Genomic DNA, 20,172 nt, shown 5'->3' with positions numbered 1-20,172 from the left:
ATAAAGACACATGCACATGTATGTTTATTGCAGCACTATTCACAATAGCAAAGACTTGGAACCAACCCAAATGCCCATCAATGATAGACTGGATTAAGAAAATGTGGCACATATACACCATGGAATACTATGCAGCCATAAAAAAGGATGAATTCATGTCCTTTGTAGGGACATGGAAGAAGCTGGGAACCATCATTCTCAGCAAACTAATACAGGAACAGAAAACCAAACACCACATGTTCTCACTCATAAGTGGGAGTCGAACAATGAGAACACATGGACACAGGGAGGGCAACATCACACACCAGGGCCTGTCGGGGTGGGGGCAAGGGGAGAGAGAGCATTAGGACAAATACCTAATGCATATGGGGCTTAAAACCTAGATGACATGGCCAGGCATGGTGGCTCATGCCTTAATCCCAGCACTTTGGGAGACTGAGGCAGGCGAATCACTAGGTCAGGAGTTCGAGACCAGCCTGGCCAACATGGTGAAACTCTGTTTCTACTAAAAATCGAAAAAATTAGCTGGGCATACTGGCGGGCGCCTGTAATCCCAGCTACTTGGGAGGCTGAGGCAGAAGAATCGCTTGAACCTGGGAGGCAGAAGTTGCAGTGAGCCGAGATCACACCACTGCACTCCAGCCCAGGCAACAGAGTGAGACTCCGTCTCAAAAAAAAACAAAAACAAAAACAAAAAACACCAAAAACCCAGATGATGGGTTGATGGGTGCAGTGAACTACCATGGCACATATATACCTATGTAACAAACCGGCACATTATGTACATGTATCCCAGAAATTAAAGTATAATAAAAAAATGCATATTAACAAAAGTGTAGCAAAATGGGTATTTTCTGCCAATTTAGATTGCAGATCATTTTAAATTGGCATACACTTTTTAATAGAATAATTTGTATCTTGTCTGATCTTTGAAGCTAAGCAGAATGGAATCTGGTTACTACTCACATGAGAGAGTAATTTGTAAATGTATTGAATGCCTTAAAATGGTTATACCCTTTCAGCAGTAATTACACATTGAAATGTATAGTTTCATGAAGTAACCCAAAACTCTGGTGGTGGGCTGGGGTTGGGGAGGAGTGATTTTACCCAACAAGATCAATATTACAACAGCATAAGCAACAGTGAGATAGAAATGTTTAGATTTAAACATTTGGTTAAATAACCCATGGCCATAACCCTTCCATGGAACATTATCTAGTCATAAAATGCTATGTTTACAAAGAATGTTTAATGTAGAAAATGGTTATGATACAACAGTAATGAGAAAAAAAAAGATTAAAACTGTGTATAACGAATGGATATAAGGCCGGGTGCAGTTGCTCATGTCTGTAATCCCAATACTTTGCAAGGCTGAGGTGGGTGGGTCACTTGAGGTCAGGAGTTTGAGACCAGCCTGGCTAACATGGCGAAACCCCATCTCTACTAAAAATACGAAAATTAGCCAGGTGTGGCGCTGGGTGCATGTAATCTCAGCTACTTGGGAGTCTGAGGCAGGAGAATTGCTTGAACCTGAGAGGCAGAGGTTGCAGTGAGCTGAGATCATGCCACTGCACTCCAGCTTGGATGACAGAGCAAGACTCTGTCTAAAAAAAAAAAAAAAAAAAATGGATATAATTATGTAAAACAAAAATAAAACCCTATGCATTAAAAAAAAGTCCCAAAGGCCTGGTGCAGTGGTTCACGCCTGTAATTCCAGCACTTTGGGAGGCCAAGGTGGGCAGATTACTTGAGGTCAAGAGTTTGAGACCAGCCTGGCTAACATGGTGAAACCCCGCCTCTACTAAAAATACAAAAATTAGCCGGGCGTGGTGGCATGCACCTGTAATCCCAGCTACTCAGGAGGCTGAGGCAGGAGAATCGCTTGATCACGGGAGGTGGAAGTTGCAGTGAGCCGAGATTATGCCACGGCACTGGGTGATAGAGTGAGACTCCTTCTCAAAAAAAAAAAAAAAAAAAGCCCCAAAGGAAAGACATTAAAATGTAGTCACTATGCATAGATGGTATTAATAAAATAATAATATATTGGCATTAGATTAGAAACTTGTAATATTAAGATTATTCTATATTGTTGAACCAGCATCTGATAAATCTGTTTGCAGTGGTGACAGAATTTTTAAAGTACCTATTTTTTCTTATTACTAATAACCCTTAATTAACCTGGTGATGTTATCAACAACACAGTTCACTCTTGTTTTAATAATGGAAATCCTGTATTTTATTTCTCAATTTCCTGTGTAGCTGGCTAGGGTTATATTATATTCTGTAAAGGACAAGATATTTTGCCAGTGTGGCACAACAAATTTGATGAGTTTGCGTCCTTTGTAGGGACATGGATGCAGCTGGAAACCATCATTCTTAGCAAACTATCACAAGAACAGAAAACCAAACACCGCATGTTCTCACTCATAGGTGGGAACTGAACAATGAGATCACTTGGACTCGGGAAGGGGAACATCACACACCGGGGCCTATCATGGGGAGGGGGGAGGGGGGAGGGATTGCACTGGGAGTTATACCTGATATAAATGATGAATTGATGGGTGCTGACGAGTTGATGGGTGCAGCACACCAACATGGCACAAGTATACATATGTAACAAACCTGCACGTTATGCACATGTACCCTAGAACTTAAAGTATAATAAAAAATAAAAAAATAAAAAATAATAATAAAAAAAAAGAGTTGGCAACCAGCCTGCCCAACATGGTGAAACCCTGTCTACTAAAAATACAAAATTTAGCCTGGCTTGGTGGCGTGTGCCTGTAGTTCCAGCTACTAAGGAAGCCGAAGCATAAGAATCACTTGAACCTGGGAAGCAGAGGTTGCAATGAGCTGAGATTGCACCACTGCACTCCAGCCTGGGTGACACAGTGAGACTCCATTGCAAGAAATAAAATAAAATAAAAAGAATGAACATACTTTTTATGGCAGACTGAGCAGATTAATACAATATGATACCATTTATGTAAGTTAAAATACATAAAAAATAGCATTCTGTATTGTTTATGAATGCATCCATACGCATGAAACACTGTTTTTAAAAAGAGCTGGACAAATATATCCCAAACTTAATGATTGCTCCTAGGTATAGGGAGGGTTATAGAACTCAGGGCTGAGGTTACTAGATCTTACTCTATTTGCAATGTTTTATTTCTAATGGGAAAAATAAAAATAAGGCAAAATGTTAAAAGCGTTTATTTTGGCCTACACAAATAAATGTGAGTGTTCATTATATTACTTTTGTGTCTTTTGGTGTCTTTTACATTTATTTTTAAAAACAAAATAGGCATAAGCTTATAAATAAGATGAAACATGTTATTTGGGAGCAATTATCCCTTCTTAATTAAAACGGATAAATATAAAAAAAGAAAGAGAACAATGAATGAATGAATGAATGGAGAGATAGACAGTAGACAAAGAGGGAGGCTGGCCAATTTGTGACTCATTTACACATTTCACAATGTATCATTCTGTAATTTTTTTTTTTTTTTTTAGACAGCATCTCCCTCTGTCACCCAGGCTGGAGTGCAGGGGCATAATCTTGGCTCATTGCAACCTCTGCCTCCCGAGTACAAGCAATTCTCCTGCCTCAGCCTTCCAAGTAGCTGGGACTGCAGGCGCACGCTGCCACACCCAGCTAATTTTTTTTTTTTTGTATTTTAGTAGAGATGGGGTTTCACTGTGTTGCCCAGGCTGGTTGCGAACTTCTGAGCTCAGGTAATCTGCCCGCCTTGGCCTCCCAAAGTGCTGGGATTACAAGCGTGAGGCACCGTGCCCAGCCTATTCTGTAATTTTAATATTGAAAATGTTGCCCCTGCCAGTACATAATATTTGTTCATTCATTTCCTGATTTGTTCAATAAACAATTATTAATAATTAAGCATGTGCTGGACACTAGTGTAAGGGCTTATAAAACATGGATGAATAAGGCAGATACTATCATTGAGGATCTTAGTCCAATGAAGGTGACAGACGTAAAAACTTAATCACAGGACTATATAAAGCATGTTCTACAAGCGGGAGGAACTTTATTGCAGCGGATGCAAGTTGCTTGTGTTGCCACAGAAAGTCAAGGAAGCCTTCACTTAGAAGAGATGACACTTGAAATGAATTTAGAGGAATTCCAAAAGTCTGAAGCTTCTGACTGAAGGTTTAAAATCCACTAATATCTGTATTCCATAACTTCTTTCTATATATCCCCAGACAAAATTATTCTATAATTTACACACATACCTTTTAAAAATCTGATAAAACCCAAAATGAGTCTTGTCTCACCTTTCCAGATTTTTCGTCTTCTAGGACTGCCAATTTTTTTTTCTGCTTATTATATTCTTGTCTTCTTTCTAAAACACTCATAATATTTTCATCTGTTAAATTCTTCCTAAACTCACAGAACTGAGGCCAGAATTTAAACAGGACCCCAAAAATTGTCATCTGTATAAAAAAAGTCTCAGATTACAATTTTATACAAATGTACCAATTTAAGCTATTCACCATAATAACAGATGAACTATTCTATCTTTAATATATACCATGCTTGCTCCAACTTATTGTCTCCAGACATCTTGGTATAGTTTTGCTCAGCACATGCTTATTATCAATGGTTTTTATTACCAATGAGAAGTCTTTCTTTAAAAAAAAAACTATACACTAAATACACTTAAAAGTCACTTTATTCTTTATGTTTCCCTAACCAATTGATTGTATTAACAAAGAATCCATTAGGTCTTTTAAAATAAGAAATTTATGTTTTCTTTTAAAACATATACTAGTTGATCTGCCATACACTCTGCTGTTTTATGCAAGTATTCCAAATATCCAGTTCATCAAGGAAACTACCCCCTCCCTCTTTTCTTTCTTTTAGAGAAAGGAAATACCATTTTGCCTCTGGAAAAGCTCTTAAACAAAGCTGCAGATCTAAGAATAAATCTTGAGTAACTTTTAAATGATATAATCTCTTACTTTTATGTGAGAGCAAGAAAAGTAACATTTAAAAAGCAGAACAGTATCCTGGACAAATGCTTTCTATAAGGACACTTTAAGTGATTAATTGTGATATTTATAGAGATAAGAATAGTTGCTCTAATTCTCATGCCAAGTTTTTCCATTAGTTCCAGAGGTATACATTACTTCAAGAAGGTAGGACTTGCCACATAAGATCAAGTTCAACATCTTATTGCTAGGAATGGCCTTTACCTAATGCCCTGGAAAAAAATGAACCATCCCATTAGGCTCCAAGCCAACTCATAGGGGAAAAGAGGAATCTTTAAAAAGTAAATGCTGCAGTGATCAAGAGACCTGAAATGGCATATTTCATTACTCCTGTTTTCCATACATGAATGTTATTAGTAATACTAAAATTATTCGCTCCTTTTAAAATACAGTTTTGTTATTGAATTCTGTAGCCTCTTGGGAGTGTAAATGTAAAATCTAGAGATACTTTATTTGATGAAACGCAGGTTTTTAAGACACTTTCATTTACATTTACCTGCCATACACTTAATTAAGTAATCCCCTGTTCCAATGTTAAGGGATCATGGCAGTTTTTATTATGAACTGAAGCTTAAATACTCCTCCTCCTCTATTAGTCGTACTTCTCAGTTATCTTTCTAAAACCTGAGTCACTCCCAGTTCTTGAATATAGATATTTCCATTTTGAAGGCTTTCTAGTAAAAGTCACCCAATTAGGACATAAAACCACTCTATTGTTAAAAGTTGCAATTGAGATTGTAGGTTAATATATATTGTTAATTAAAATTACCCTGTACCTTTGTAATCTTAAAAGATAACCAAATTGTGGATAAGAAAATGTTTTAATAAACATAGAGCTACTTTACTCACTGCCAGTAAATAAATAATGGCTTTAGTATGAGCAAAAGGGGCCAGCGAAAATTTGACTGGGTGATGCAAACTTTCAGGTTATTGATAGTGGGAGTGAGGGATAGACAGAGGCTACACTGATACCAATGCTAAAACTGTCAGCAGTTTTAAATTTACTATTCAGCCCTTCTGCTCAACTTTGCTCTCATTTCCAGTTTGATCTTACTCCTTTCTGTCATGATATATTTCTTCTCACATCATTCATTTATGTGTCCAAAAAATGTCTCCTCTATGCCTGGCATTTGAACTGCAAAGATAAATAAGAACCATTCCCTGCCCTCAAAGAGGTTACAATATAATGAGAAAGTCTACATGAGAATAATCACTTTCAATTTGGTGTGATAAGTGTTGCGACAGGAGTGAAAACAAGGAAGAAAAGATGATACTGCAAAAAACTCAGAAGAGAAAGCAGTAAGGGCCACTTATGAAACTATAATTATTTCAATTAGACTAGGGCAGAGATGGCAGGGAGTGGTAAAAGATGTAGCTAGAGAGATATCTAGGAGTATGGACTTCATTCTGAGGGCAGTGGGAAGTATCTGAAATATTTTTTAAATTATTATTTGTAGAGATAGGATCTCACTATATTGCCCAGGCTGGTCTTGAACTCCGGGCCTCAAGCAATCCTCCTGCCTTGGCTTCCCAAAGTGCTGGGATTACTTACAGGTGTGAGCCAGTGTGCTTGACCGGAATTGAAATATTTTAAGCAGAGAAGTGACATGATCAGATACACATTAAAAAAGGATTGCTCTGTCTACCCTTAGTTGGATGGTTTGGTGAGAACCCAGAGGCAGGGAGTTTCTGTAATACATTATGAGTCATGTTGCAGATCTAAAATGAGGTAGGTGAGTGGAGGTGTGGACAGAATGACAGATAACGAGGAGACAACTAGGAAAGTTTTAGGAATGGATTAGATATGGAGGTAAGGAAATGGAGAGGGAAGACATGGAGATGGCCAATCAGATCTGTGGCTTGTATCCTGGGGTAGACGGCAATGCCATTCTCTAAACTTCCTTGGGAAAAGAGGAATAACAACAGATTCAGTGGGATGAGGCCCCTAAATAAAGATTATTTATTTTCAGATGCTCTAACATCCATATTTAAGATATATCTAGTAGGACTCCCTTTTAGAAAATCAGGTAGAAGTCATAGGCTAGAGGACTCCAATATAATTCTTTGGTTACAATCCTTGAAGAGTATATCAGAACTGACCGGTATTGGCAGCTCCAGACATTTACCGTCAGACTCAAGGCCTTTGACGTCAATGGATAAGTCCTGGCCTAGTTACTAGGAAACCCAGGCTAGGCTAAGCTATCTCTAAGATCTTTTCATTAACAGATGTTACCATTCTGACACCATGTTTTCAACATTTCTCTATAGCACGTCCTCAATCATTCCTCTATATTTCTGCCTATTTTAATGCATAATTTGGATTGTGAGTCCACTTTTGGTTCCTCGGAGGACTTAGAACACAGCTGGCTCACAAATGAATGTAAGAATAATCGCCTTTTACCATGCTCAAGGGCAATAATACCCTAACTCTCTGTTTCATATCACTTCATTCATGACATGGCCTTCCCTATTACCCCTATTATAATTTATTTTTCTTAATCATTTTTTAGGAACAGCATCACTAAAAGGCTTTTTAAAATGCAAATAAATTATGTTCACCAAGTCACTGTTTTCTATTATTTATCTTAAAAAGAAGTAACTTGAGCAGGTTAACAGGCACAATTTTCCTTTCATGAGTTTGTATACTTTATGTTGGTAGAGTACTTAAATCTCCTCTCACTTATTTTACGAGCTTTGTGAATATTCTAATCTTTAAAAATACACAAATCTTGGGACACACCTATTTTACACATTTTTGTGGTAGCAGATATTTTAAAAGGAAATATGAATGTTGGAAAAGAAAGGAGGAATTAGCTGGAATTTAACAAGTTAAAAACAAAAATGGTAACCATGGAAAGCCAAAAGGTAATATTTAATTTTATTTACTGTAAATGATCATGAAAAAAATTGCATTTAAGTTACTAGCTTTTTATATTTCAGTCACATATGCAAAGATTATTTAAATTAAATAGAATAAGTCCCAGTATCGGGAGGACTGGAACCTTGTCAAATATGAATAATGTACAAGCTTTAAAAGGATATTTATCTTTTTAATTTTTATTTATCTTTTTTTTTTTTTTTTTTAAGAGACGGGGTTTTGCTATGTTGCCCAGGCTGGCAACTCCTGAGCTCAAACAATTTGCCTGCCTCAGCCTCCCAAAGTGCTGGGATTACAGGCATGAGCCACCACGCCTGGCCCAAAAGGTTATCTATCTTTAAAAGGATTGTCAATCTATTTTAAAATATGCTTAGCCACATGCCCTGATCTCTTACCTGTGCCTCTCTAAATACATATGGTCCTAACTCCTTCTGGTGTTCAATAATCTTTTGGGCTTGCTCTACTGGAATGTCAATTTGTAAAGCTGGTGGAATACTGGAATTAATAAAGCAGTTGATAATAGTCGTAATCTTCTTCTGAATGACAGACTCATCACAATGAGAATGGCACAAGTCCTGAACAGAAGAAGGAAAGATAGAATGGTATATAATTAATGAACTACTAGAACACTTAATAGAACTGTATCAATATGTGTTTCAATTAATATATACATTTCAACTTTAGGTCAAGAAGGCAGTGATATATTTCAAGGCTGTCTTTAAAAAATTATAGATTTTCTTTCTCTTGGATTTGAGGAACCTAAGACTTTGATACATGTACATGACATAAATACAGATTTCATATAATCCTGATCACTTGTTCCTCTAGGCAAAGGAATGACATTAGTATCTACTTTGACTCATTTAACAACCGTATAATGAGGGCCTGTTATATACCAGACACTGAGCTGAGCCCCTACCCTTTTAAGGTTCAATCTCCACTGGAGAAGTGTGAGAACACATTACTCCAATTCTGGATAGTTAATACATGTTATGATAGAGGTATACATAGTATCCTAGGAGAACACTGAGAATAGGCACCTAACTCTGCCTACAGGTGGATATAAAAGCTTTCCTGTCCAGTCCTGCTTCTACACCAAGGTGATTTAGGCTCAAAAAGGGTAGTGGGCATGCTGGTTGTCAACAGGTGTGCCATTCTATGTCTTTTATTAGCCATGCTGTGTAGTTACCCTATCGCATTATTCTCTTTATAGATAACCTAAAAGTAATGATCATACATTAAAATGTGCCATTTAAAAAATTGTCAACATTTATTTTAGACACAGGAGGTACATGTGCAAGTTAGTTACATGGGAATATTGCATGATGCTGAGGTTTGGGGTACTGATCCTGTCACTTAGGTAGTGAACGTAGTACCCAACAGGTAGGTTTTCAACCCACCCTCCCCTCACTACCCCTTCTAGTAGTCAGTGGTGTCTATTATTCCCATATTTATGTCCATGTGTGCCCAATGTTTAGCTCACACTTATAAGTGAGAACATGTGGTTTTTGGTTTTCTTTTTCTGCATTAATTCTCTTAGGATAATGGCCTCCAGCTCCACCCACACTGCTGCAAAGGATATGATTTCATTTTTTATGACTACGTAGTATTCCATGGTGTATATGTACCACATGTTCTTTATCCAGTCTACTACTGATGGGCACCTGGGTTGATTGCATGTCTTTGCTACTGTGAATAGTGCAGTGATGAACATATATGTACATTTATCTTTTTGGCAGAATTATTTATTCTCCTTGGGGTATACATACAGTAATGGGATGGCTGAGTCAAATGGTAGCTGTGTTTCAATTTCTTTGAGAAATCTCCAGACTGCTTTTCACATGGCTGGACTAATTTACATTCCCACCAATAGTGTGTAAGTGCCCCCTTTTCTCTGCAGCCTCACCAAGCAGCTGTTGTTTTCTGTTTAATAATAGCCATTCTGATTGGTGTGAGATGGTATCTCTCTGTGGTTTTGATTTGCATTTCTCTGATGATTAGTGATGCTGAGCATTTCTTCATATGTTTCTTGATTGGTCATTTATACACCTTTTGAGAAGTATCTGTTCATGTCCTTTGCCCAAAATGAGCTAGTTTTAAAGTCACAGGTATAGGACTATCATTTTTTTTTAATAAAGAGGTAATTTCTCTTGAATTATGGCACTTCTCTGTCAAAGACATTGTTTTCCAAATCATCAGAAAGCAAACAACTTGGAAACTTCTCACTTTAGGCCCAGAAATGAACCAACATTTATTAAGTACCCAGTATATGCTGGGCTATAGCTCTCCTATGGATATTATGAAAGAAATAAAAATTCTGATGTCTTTCATGTAAAACTTTATATATAATTTGGTGTAAGTGTGAAAAAAACTATATAATGTTACATTGTGACAATTAGCACTTCATACTCAATTTAGCATCACCTTACAATAAAGCCTATTTAGGTCAGGTGTAGTGGCTTATGCCTGTAATCCCAACAATTTGGGAGGCCGAGGCGAGCAGATGGCTTGAGCCCAGGAGTTGCAGACCATCCTGGGCAACATGGTGAAACTCTATCTCTATAAAAATATACAAAATATTAGCTGGGTGTGGTGGTGCATGCCTGTAGTCCCAGCTACTGGGGAGGCTGAGGTGGGAGGATTACCTGAGCCCAGGGAGGTCGACACTGCAGTGGGCCATGATCACACCACTGCACTCCAGCCTGGGCAACAGAGTAAGACGGTGTCTCAAAAAAAAAAGAAAAAAAAAGAAAAAGCCTATTTTATGTTATTCAATTAGCCTTCTAACTATGGAATATAAGGCTCGTGAAATAAAACAAATTTGTGAAGCTACATAATTATAATTTTGAGCAAAAAGACAGCATTTGGACATAATTATAACTGATTTTTTTTTTCTAATTGTTCTGCCCTGTTGTGCCATTAGCTTAGTTAACTCTCACCTATTATTAAGGTCTCAGTTTAAGCATACTTTCCTCTAGTAAGCTTTCTGTGACTCTCAGTCCAGGAGAGACGTCCATCTCAGGTACTCCCATAGCATACTGTGCTTCTTCCCTTGTTGCACTAATCACACTCTTGTAATTGTCTTGTCTACCACTCATTTGTCCTTCCTCTGACATTGTAAGCTCTAACAGGGTAGACTGTTTTGATCACAGTTGTATCCTCAGGATTTGGCCTGGCCCTTGGTAGGTGCTTAATAAATATTTGTTGGATAAATAAATCCTTCCAGTCTTTTCTTTATAGACACAAACACACACATACGCACACACTTTAGATTAAACCATACTGATTTTTAGTAGCTAGTTTTTAAAAAAGATCAATGAGCAGAACATCTTTTCCCATCATTGATTATTCTCCTAGAACATTTTTAATGGGTAGAGAATGTTCTACTATATAGATACATCATAATTCAGTAACCAATGTCCTTGTTATACAACTGGTTCTTTCCAACTTTTCACAGTCCAGAGAAATGTTTGACTAAGATTGCTCCAGCCATCTCTTTGTATATTACCACAGTCAATACTGAGAAGCAGCACAGCTTAGTGGTTAAGGGCATGGGCTTTAGCAATGGAATGACCTGATTCAAAGTCTAGCTCTACCAGTTAATTAGCTGTGTGATGTCGGGAATTTCTTAGCCTTTCTGTGCATTAGTTTCATCTGTGAAGTGATGAGAATGACATCCTTGACCTCATGGGATTCTTGTGAAGAATAAATTCATTATTACATGAAAAGCATTAAGACAGTATCTGGCACATAGTAAACACTTAATAAGAGTAAGCCTTATAAGAGTTAGCTTGGTTAGACTTTATCAAGTGGAATAAACGCCTTCCAGCTGGCAAAATCCCTCACAGCCCAATGCAAGTATCATCACTCTTGCTGAGACTTCACTGACCTATTGTCCCCCCACCCCATCATTCTCTCCTCTGTGCTAAAACTATACCTAGTCAGAACAAGGATAAGAGTCAACATTATTTCCTAATATTTGTTCTCATGGATGTTTTCCTGCCTGAAAGAGGGCAGTGTGTTGTATTCACCTTTTTATGCCTACAATCTAGCATAATGCCTGGCACATTCGATACTTAGTAAATGTTTGTTATATAAACAAATTTACTCCGATAGCTTGCTTTTTAATAGCTACTTAGTATTGTAAGTCTCTCATGCTATATTGTAGAAAAGACATTAAAATGGAGACCAAAATTTAAATGGAGGCCTTAAAGGAGAAAGTCATAAAACTAAGGGTTCACTGTGTATAAGTCTATAGTTGGTTTTTTAAAATAACTATTTTACAAAGTTTATCTCATTACCTCTTGTCCTAGCGGGGTTAGGCTTGTTCATATTTACATTAGGTTAAAGATAGTTCTGCCCACCCATAAGAAAAAATTACCTATTGAGGAAAACACACTCTACCTCCTTTCTAATTCCCAAAAAAGTTATTTTAATATTGCTCATGTGAAAGACTGTGAAAAAGCTTCTCTCAAAAAATTTTTTTACCAGCCTGGGCATCACAGGGAGACCCCATCTCTACAAAAAAATTAAAAATTAGCCAGGCATGGTGGTGCATGCTTGTACTCCCAGCTACTTGGAGGGCTGAGGTGGGAAGATCTCTTGAGCCCAGGAGGTCAAGGCTGCAGTGAGCTGTCATTGTGCTACTGTACTCCAGTCTGGGCAACAAAGTGAGACCCTGTCTCAAAAATTTTGTTTTTTAATGTTACAGTCTCAGCTGAGAATAGTACAAAAACTGTTGATAACAGAAAAGGGTAGAAAACAGTTTTACTGTATGGTGGAAAAACTTAGAAATAAATTTTATTGAGCAACTACTAACTATATGTTAAGCAACTGTATTAGTGTCAGATAGTACATAGTACATAGGCCATTTGAAAGCATTATACTCCTAAATTGTTAATTTTTATTCCCCATGTTTACAATGGGATGGAATAGACTTCTTGCAAGGAAATGAGCCTGCTACCTCTGGGAGCATTTAAGCAAAGACTAAAATACCTTTCAGTATTTCTAGACATTTCTTTATTCAAGTCTAGACAACACAACAGGGAAAGTTCCTTCCTCCTCTTCAATGTGAAGATTCTGTATGATTACACTCAACACTTAACCCTGAAAATAAACTGCATTTGTACCTAACCATTTCTCTTTTACTTATTTTGTTAAGAATTTGGCTGTTCTTTTTCATCTCTAATTCTAATTCCTTTCTCTTCTCTATTGGTTTATTTATCCATAATCCAGTATCTTTGATTACTATTACTGTAAATATGGCTGGAGGGATTCTTATAAAGAGATTTTAGTTGTATGGATACACCAAATATAGATATTGTTAGGAAAAAATATGTACAATACATTTAGAGATGATTGATGTGTAGAAATATAGTTAAAACTCTCTTCAGGAAGGTTCTCATTAAATCATATGTACGTTAATATCTGGAAAAAACCTAATAGAGGTTGAGCATCCCTTACCTAAAATGCTTGGGACCAGAAGTGTTTTAGATTTTGGATTCATTTTTACTTTTGGAATATTTGTATTATACCTACTGGTTGAGCATTCCAAATCCAAAAATAAAAAATCTGAAATACTCCAAGGAGCATTTACTTTAAGTATCATGTTGGCACTCAAAAAGTTTCAGATTTTGGAGCATTTCAGGTTTCAGATTTTCAGACTTGGAATGCCCAACCTGTATTATCATTCCAGGGCTCACTCTTATTCTTCACTGTATAATAATAAATGTATCTAGAGATTGGACAATAAACATCTCAATATTTATATACTGGTAGGAAAAAGATGGCAAAATTGGGATATCTTATACAAATCTTGTGCATAAAGTTAGTTGAAAATCTGACATTTTAATGCATTTCCTCCTCAAAACAGGTGGTTTTCTCCAGCTCCCAATACAATACCTTATATTTTTGTACTTCTTGCCAAAAGAGTAAACCATTTTCCAATAAATCTCCTTTTAGAGCCACAAAACGTTGAAATTGTCTTGAAGTAACTGGATTCAATAATGCTTTGCGAAAAGCAATGATTTCACAAGATGAAGAGATCCACTTACTCTCCACAGGCTGTCCAAAACAGAGAATATAGGAAATTGGCTCATTAATTAGGCTAACAATTACCAGCTTCTATCTCCTGTAATTTTGCCTGTCGAAATGTGTGGCATGGGTACAATATTTTCCCCTGTTCCTTTCTCTTTTGTCTCCTTTATATTTTTATGGCTTCATTTTTAGGAGGTAGAGTGAAAAAGAAATGACTAGATGATTTAGACCATATGACTACATTGTTTAAAAATGTTAACAGTTATTACAGCTTGAGATTATGGTGAAAAACTACTTTTTAGTACATTGTATGAGTTCTGTGCTTAAACAGAACAAAGTAATCATAATGTTATGATTATATGTTATTACATTATTTATTTTATTATTACATATGTTATATATTAATATATAATTCTCTTGCTTTTTAAAAAGTAAAAGTAGTTAACATTTAATATATTTTTCATTTTTAAGAAAAAATTATCAATTGATTCTATAAGTTAAATAATTTACTATAGCGCTTCACTATAATTTTATCCTGAAAATATTATATTTTTAGATGAGACATCTTTTTATTATGTTAATAATGACTAAAAATAATGATAACAAATAATGATTATTAATAAATTATTTTATTAAAATTCCTTTGACTGTTTACTTTACATAACATGAAAGCCAGAAGCACCCATGGCATTTTAGTAACACCGAAAGGTATTTTTATCAACATTTATTATATATCTTTACAATTTGGAAATATAAAATATCTACTTATTTTATTTTGCCCATTTAAAATCACATATTCAACCCCATTTAGCCTTTCAGATTGAAAACATAAGAAGTCGATTTTATTGAATTCACTAAATAGATTTTAATATTTAAGTTCCCCAAAGTTGATTTTTAGCTTACAACCATGCAAGGAAGTTATCATTCCAAAGACAACAGTTTAGATGGATTTAGCAACACATAAAATAAATTCCTTGAAACAAATAATATGTGACCATCAATTTAAGTGTTTAGAGAGTTACATTTTTTTAAAAGTGCCATGGTAACACAAAGGAAGGAGTAACTAATTCTGCCTGGAGGTGTAAAACCTTTACAGAGAAGGGCCTTGAGGATGACATCTGAGTTGGAAACTGAAAAGTGAAGGCAACTCCAGGCAGTCTAGATGAATGGTGGTGCCATTAACCCAGATAAAGTGAATAGAAGTGAATAGATGTCACTATTTCAGTGAGACATATGTCACGTTCTCTGGACAAAAAGTTAAGACCCCCACCATATGGCCCATATTAAAATTATAGCCCTACAAATAGGAACAGCTATGTATTAGACTGTGATGTTTATTTAAAATCCACTCAGCAAATAATATTTTAAGATCTGCTTAAGATACTAAAACTTAGAAATTTAACTAAAACCTGTAATTTAAACAAAATAATAAAATACACGTAATAAATAATTATATACAAATAATTCCATTCCATGTAATATTTCAATCAAAACTATAGCAAAAAACAAACATTAAAAAAGTTTATTTCTTTTCAAGAGGAAAATACACAAAAGAGCATACTAACAGATACATACATTCCTCTAACATTCAAATAAACATCCATTTTTGTTAGTTAGCAGAGGGTCACCTAGGTCTAGTTGGACATTTTATTAGGACCTGCAGAAGGATAAGTACACATCAACTTGTAAGTTCAAAAGGAAGACTATGTTTATCATGCATGTTACAAAGCAAAATAGGCCATTTCTAGCCAGGTATTATATTGTAGTGGTTTTAAGTCATCAAAATGATAGCTATCTTAATTCTTTTAAAGCTAAAATTCTATCTTTTTGCTTTTAATATTTTTATTTCTATTTCAATTTGATTTGATTTTTTATGTGTGCTCCTGCTCGGCAAAGTGCCCTTGTGAGGATGCCTGAGAGCAGTGTACAGTTATGATTAAAATGCAGTTCTAAATAGAAGGGATAATGTACCAGGCGTGATGGCTCATGCCTGTAATCCTAGCAGTTTGGAAGGCCAAGACGGGCAGATTGCCTGAGCTCAGGGGTTCAAAACCAGCCTGGGCAACACGATAAAAACCCGTCTACACTACAAATGCAAAAAATAAGCCAGGTGTGGTGGTGCGTGCCTGTAATCCCAACTACTGGGGAGGCTGAGGCATGAGACTTGCTTGAACCTGGGAGGCAGAGGTTGCAGTGAGCTGAGATTGTGCCACTTTATTCCAACCTGGGCGACAGAGCAAGACTCTGTCGATAGATAGATAGATAGATAGATAGATAGATAGATAGATAGATAGATAGATAGATAGACAGACAGGCAGATAAATGAAAGTCACAATGTAAGACAATTTAACCTGCTGATTCTGCTGCATGCTGCTCATTTTTTGTGTAATTCACTCTGAATAATAAACTATCACATGTTGGAATGCACAGCTTGTCTCAGTAAATCCATGACACGCAGAATAAAGAAAAATACATACTTAAGGCAATCATACACTTCTAAGGTTGAGCAGGTCAAGGATCTCTTTAAGAATAGAGCTCCTTATTCAGGAGGTGAACACAGGAGGATCACTTGAGCCCAGGAGTTAGATGTGATAACGAGCTATGATCATACTATTGCACTCCGGCCTGGGCAACACAGCAAGACCCAAATAATATTAATAATAAGTTTTTTAAAAAGAACAGAGTTCTGAATTCCAAGGGCCAATGGGAAGCCTCTAGCAGGGGACTCTGGCCTTGTGGAGGAACTCTGTTTCCCTTTCATTCCCCTGCCTTTTCACCCAGTAAAACCCAGCTTTATTCACCCTTTAAATGGTCTCCAAGCCTAAATTTTCCTGGCCGAGGGACGGACAAGAACCCAGTCTTTAGCTGAACAAAGGAAAAGTCCTGCAACATTCTTGGCATACAACCTGGGGGCTCTTGAAGAGATGTATCAGAATTCCACAATGCATCTGGTTCTTGGGCAAGTCACTGAAATGTGGGTCAGATGTTGAAAGCTGCTGTACTACGATGTGAAAATTAAGCCCACTGCAGCTCAACAAGGCCTACTGCCTCTAGACTCCACCTCTGTGGGCAGGGCATAACTGAACAAAAGGCAGGAGACAATTTCTGCAGACTTAAACGTTTGAAGAGAGCAGTGGTTCTCCCAGCACAGCATTTGATCTCTGAGAATGGACAGATTGTCTCCTCAAGTGGGTCCCTGACCCCTGTGTAGCCTAACTGGGAGGTGTCTATGTGGTAGGGGCCGACAAATACCTCATATAGGCGGCTGCCCCTCTGGGACGAAGCTTCCAGAGGAAGGATCAGGCAGCAATATTTGCTGTTCTGCAATATTTGCTCTTCTGCAGCCTCTGCTGGTGATACCCAGGCAAACAGGGTCTGGAGTGGAACTCCAACAAACTCCAACAGACCTGCAGCTGAGGGACCTGACTGTTAGAAGGAAAACTAACAAGCAGAAAGGAACAGGATTAACATCAACAAAAAGGACATCCACACCAAAACCCCATCTGCAGGTCACCATCATCAAAGACCAAAGGTAGATAAAACCACAAAGATAGGGAGAAACCAGAGCGGAAAAGCTGAAAATTCTAAAAATCAGAGCATCTCTTCTCCTCCAAAGGATTACAGCTCCTCATCAGCAACAGAACAAACCAGGATGGAGAATGACTTTGACAAGCTGACAGAAGTAGGCTTCAGAAGGTCAGTAATAACAGACTTCTCTGAGCTAAAGGAGGATGTTGGAACCCATCACAAGGAAGGTAAAAACCTTGAAAAAAGATTAGACGAATGGCCAACTAGAATAAACAGTGTAGAGAAGACCTTAAATGACCTGATGGAGCTGAAAACCATGGCATGAGAACTTCGTGATGCATGCACAAGTTTCAATAGCGAATTCAATCAAGTGGAAGAAAGGGTATCTGTGATTGAAGATCAAATTAATGAAATAAAGTGAGAAGACAAGATTAGAGAAAAAAGAGTAAAAAGAAATGAACAAAGCCTCTAAGAAATATGGGACTATGTGAAAAGAGCAAATCTACATTTGATTGGTGTACCTGAAAGTGATGGGGAGAATGGAACGAAGTTGGAAAACACTCTTCAGGATATTATCCAGGAGAACTCCCCCAACCTAGAAAGGCAGGCCAACATTCAAATTCAGGAAATACAGAGAACACCGCAAAGATAGTCCTCGAGAAGAGCAACCCCAAGACATAATTGTCAGATTTGCCAAGATTGAAATGAAGGAAAAAAAGTGTTAAGGGCAGCCAGAGAGAAAGGTCGAGTTACCCACAAAGGGAAGCCCATCAGACTAACAGCAGATCTCTCAGAAGAAACCCTACAAGCCAGAAGAGAGTGGAGGCCAATATTCAACATTCTTAAAGAAAAGAATTTTCAACCCAGAATTTCATATCCAGCCAAACTAAGCTTCATAAGTGAAGGAGAAATAAAATCCTTTACAGACAAGCAAATGCTGAGAGATTTTGTCACCACCAGGCCTGCCTGACAAGAGCTCCTGAAGGAAGCACTAAACATGGAAAGAAACAACCGGTACCAGCCACCATGAAAACATGCCAAATAGTAAAGACCACCGATGCTATGAAGAAACTGCATCAATTAATGGGCAAAATAACCAGTGAACATCATAATGACAGGATCAAATTCACACATAACAATATTAACCTTAAATGTAAATGGGCTAAATGCCCCCCAAAAAAGACACAAACTGGCAAATTGGATAAAGAGTCAAGATCCATCAGTGTGCTGTATTCAAGAGACCCATCTCATGTGCAAAGATGCACAAAGGCTCAAAATAAAGGGATGGAGGAAGATCTATCAAGCAAATGGAAAGCAAAAAAAGTAGGGGTCGCAATCGTAGTCTCTGATAAAACAGACTTTAAACCAACAAAGATCAAAAGAGACAAAGAAGGTCATTACATAATGGTAAAGGGATCAATTTAACAAGAAGAGCTAACTATCCTAAATATATATGCACCCAACACAGGAGCATCCAGATTCATAAAGTAAGTCCTTAGAGACCTACAAAGAGACTTAGACTCCCACACAATAATAATGGGAGACTTTAACACCCCACTATCAATATTAGAGAGATCAATGAGACAGAAGGTTAGCAAGGATATCCAGGACCAGAACTCAGCTCTGCAACAAGCAGACCTAATAGACATCTATAGAACTCTTCGCCCCAAATCAACGGAATATACATTACTCTCAGCACCACATCACACTTATTCTAAAACTGACCACCTAATTGGAAGTAAAGCACTCCTCAGCAAATGTAGAAGAACAGAAATCACAACAAACTGTCTCTCAGACCACAATGCAATCAAACTAGAACTCAGGATTAAGAAACTCACTCAAAACCACACAACTACATGGAAACTGAACAACTTGCTCCTGAATGACTACTGGGTAAATAATGAAATGAAGGCAGAATAAAGATGTTCTTTGAAACCAATGAGAATAAAGACACAATGTACCAGAATCTCTGGGACACATTTAAAGCAGTATGTAGAGGGAAATTTATAGTATTAAATGCCCACAAGAGAAACCAGGAAAGATCTAAAACTGACACCTAACATCACAATTAAAAGAACTAGAGAAGCACGAGCAAACAAATTCAAAAGCTACCAGAAGGCAAGAAACAATTAAGATCAGAGCAGAACTGAAAGAGATAGAGACACAGAAAACCCTTCAAAAAAATCAATGAATCCAGGAGCTAGTTTTTTGAAAAGATCAACAAAATTGATAGACAGCTAACAAGACTAATAAAGAAAAGAGAGAAGAATCAAACAGATGCAATAAAAATGATAAGGGGATATCACCACCAATTCCACAGAAATACAAACCACCATGAGAGAATACTATAAACACCTCTGTGCAAATAAACTAGGAAATCTAGAAGAAATGGATAAATTCCTGGACACATACACTCTCTCAAGACTAAACCAGGAAGAAGTTAAATCCCTGAACAGACCAATAACAGGCTCTGAAATTGAGGCAATAATTAATAGCTTACCAACCAAAAAAAGTCCAGGACCAGACGGATTCACAGCCGAATTCTACCAGAGGTACAAAGAGGAGTTGTACCATTCCTTCTGAAACTATTCCAATCAACAGAAAAAGAGGGAATCCTCCCTAACCCATTTTATGAGGCCAACATCCTCCTGATACCAAAGCCTGGCAGAGACACAACAAAAAAAGAGAATTTTAGACCAATATCCCTGATGAACATC

At 37.1% G+C, this 20,172-nt stretch overlaps 1 protein-coding gene across 3 annotated transcripts in view; it reads right to left on the bottom strand.

Moving 5' to 3' along the window:
• Positions 1–20,172, bottom strand: part of RGS22 (regulator of G-protein signaling 22) — a 147,462-nt gene that overhangs the window by 11,630 nt on the left and 115,660 nt on the right. For all 3 annotated transcript variants that reach the window (XM_011931708.1, XM_011931716.1, XM_011931726.1), the window contains 3 exons: positions 13,793–13,954; positions 8,287–8,466; positions 4,297–4,455 (listed from right to left, as the gene is read on the bottom strand). In XM_011931708.1, the coding sequence (XP_011787098.1) occupies positions 4,297–4,455; positions 8,287–8,466; positions 13,793–13,954 (501 nt within the window). The remainder of the gene's footprint in view (positions 1–4,296; positions 4,456–8,286; positions 8,467–13,792; positions 13,955–20,172) is intronic.

The sequence above is a fragment of the Colobus angolensis genome, unplaced genomic scaffold, assembly GCF_000951035.1.
Source record: "Colobus angolensis palliatus isolate OR3802 unplaced genomic scaffold, Cang.pa_1.0 Scaffold121, whole genome shotgun sequence".
NCBI classification, from domain to species: domain Eukaryota; kingdom Metazoa; phylum Chordata; class Mammalia; order Primates; family Cercopithecidae; genus Colobus; species Colobus angolensis.
This window is presented reverse-complemented; position numbering and strand designations above follow the sequence as displayed.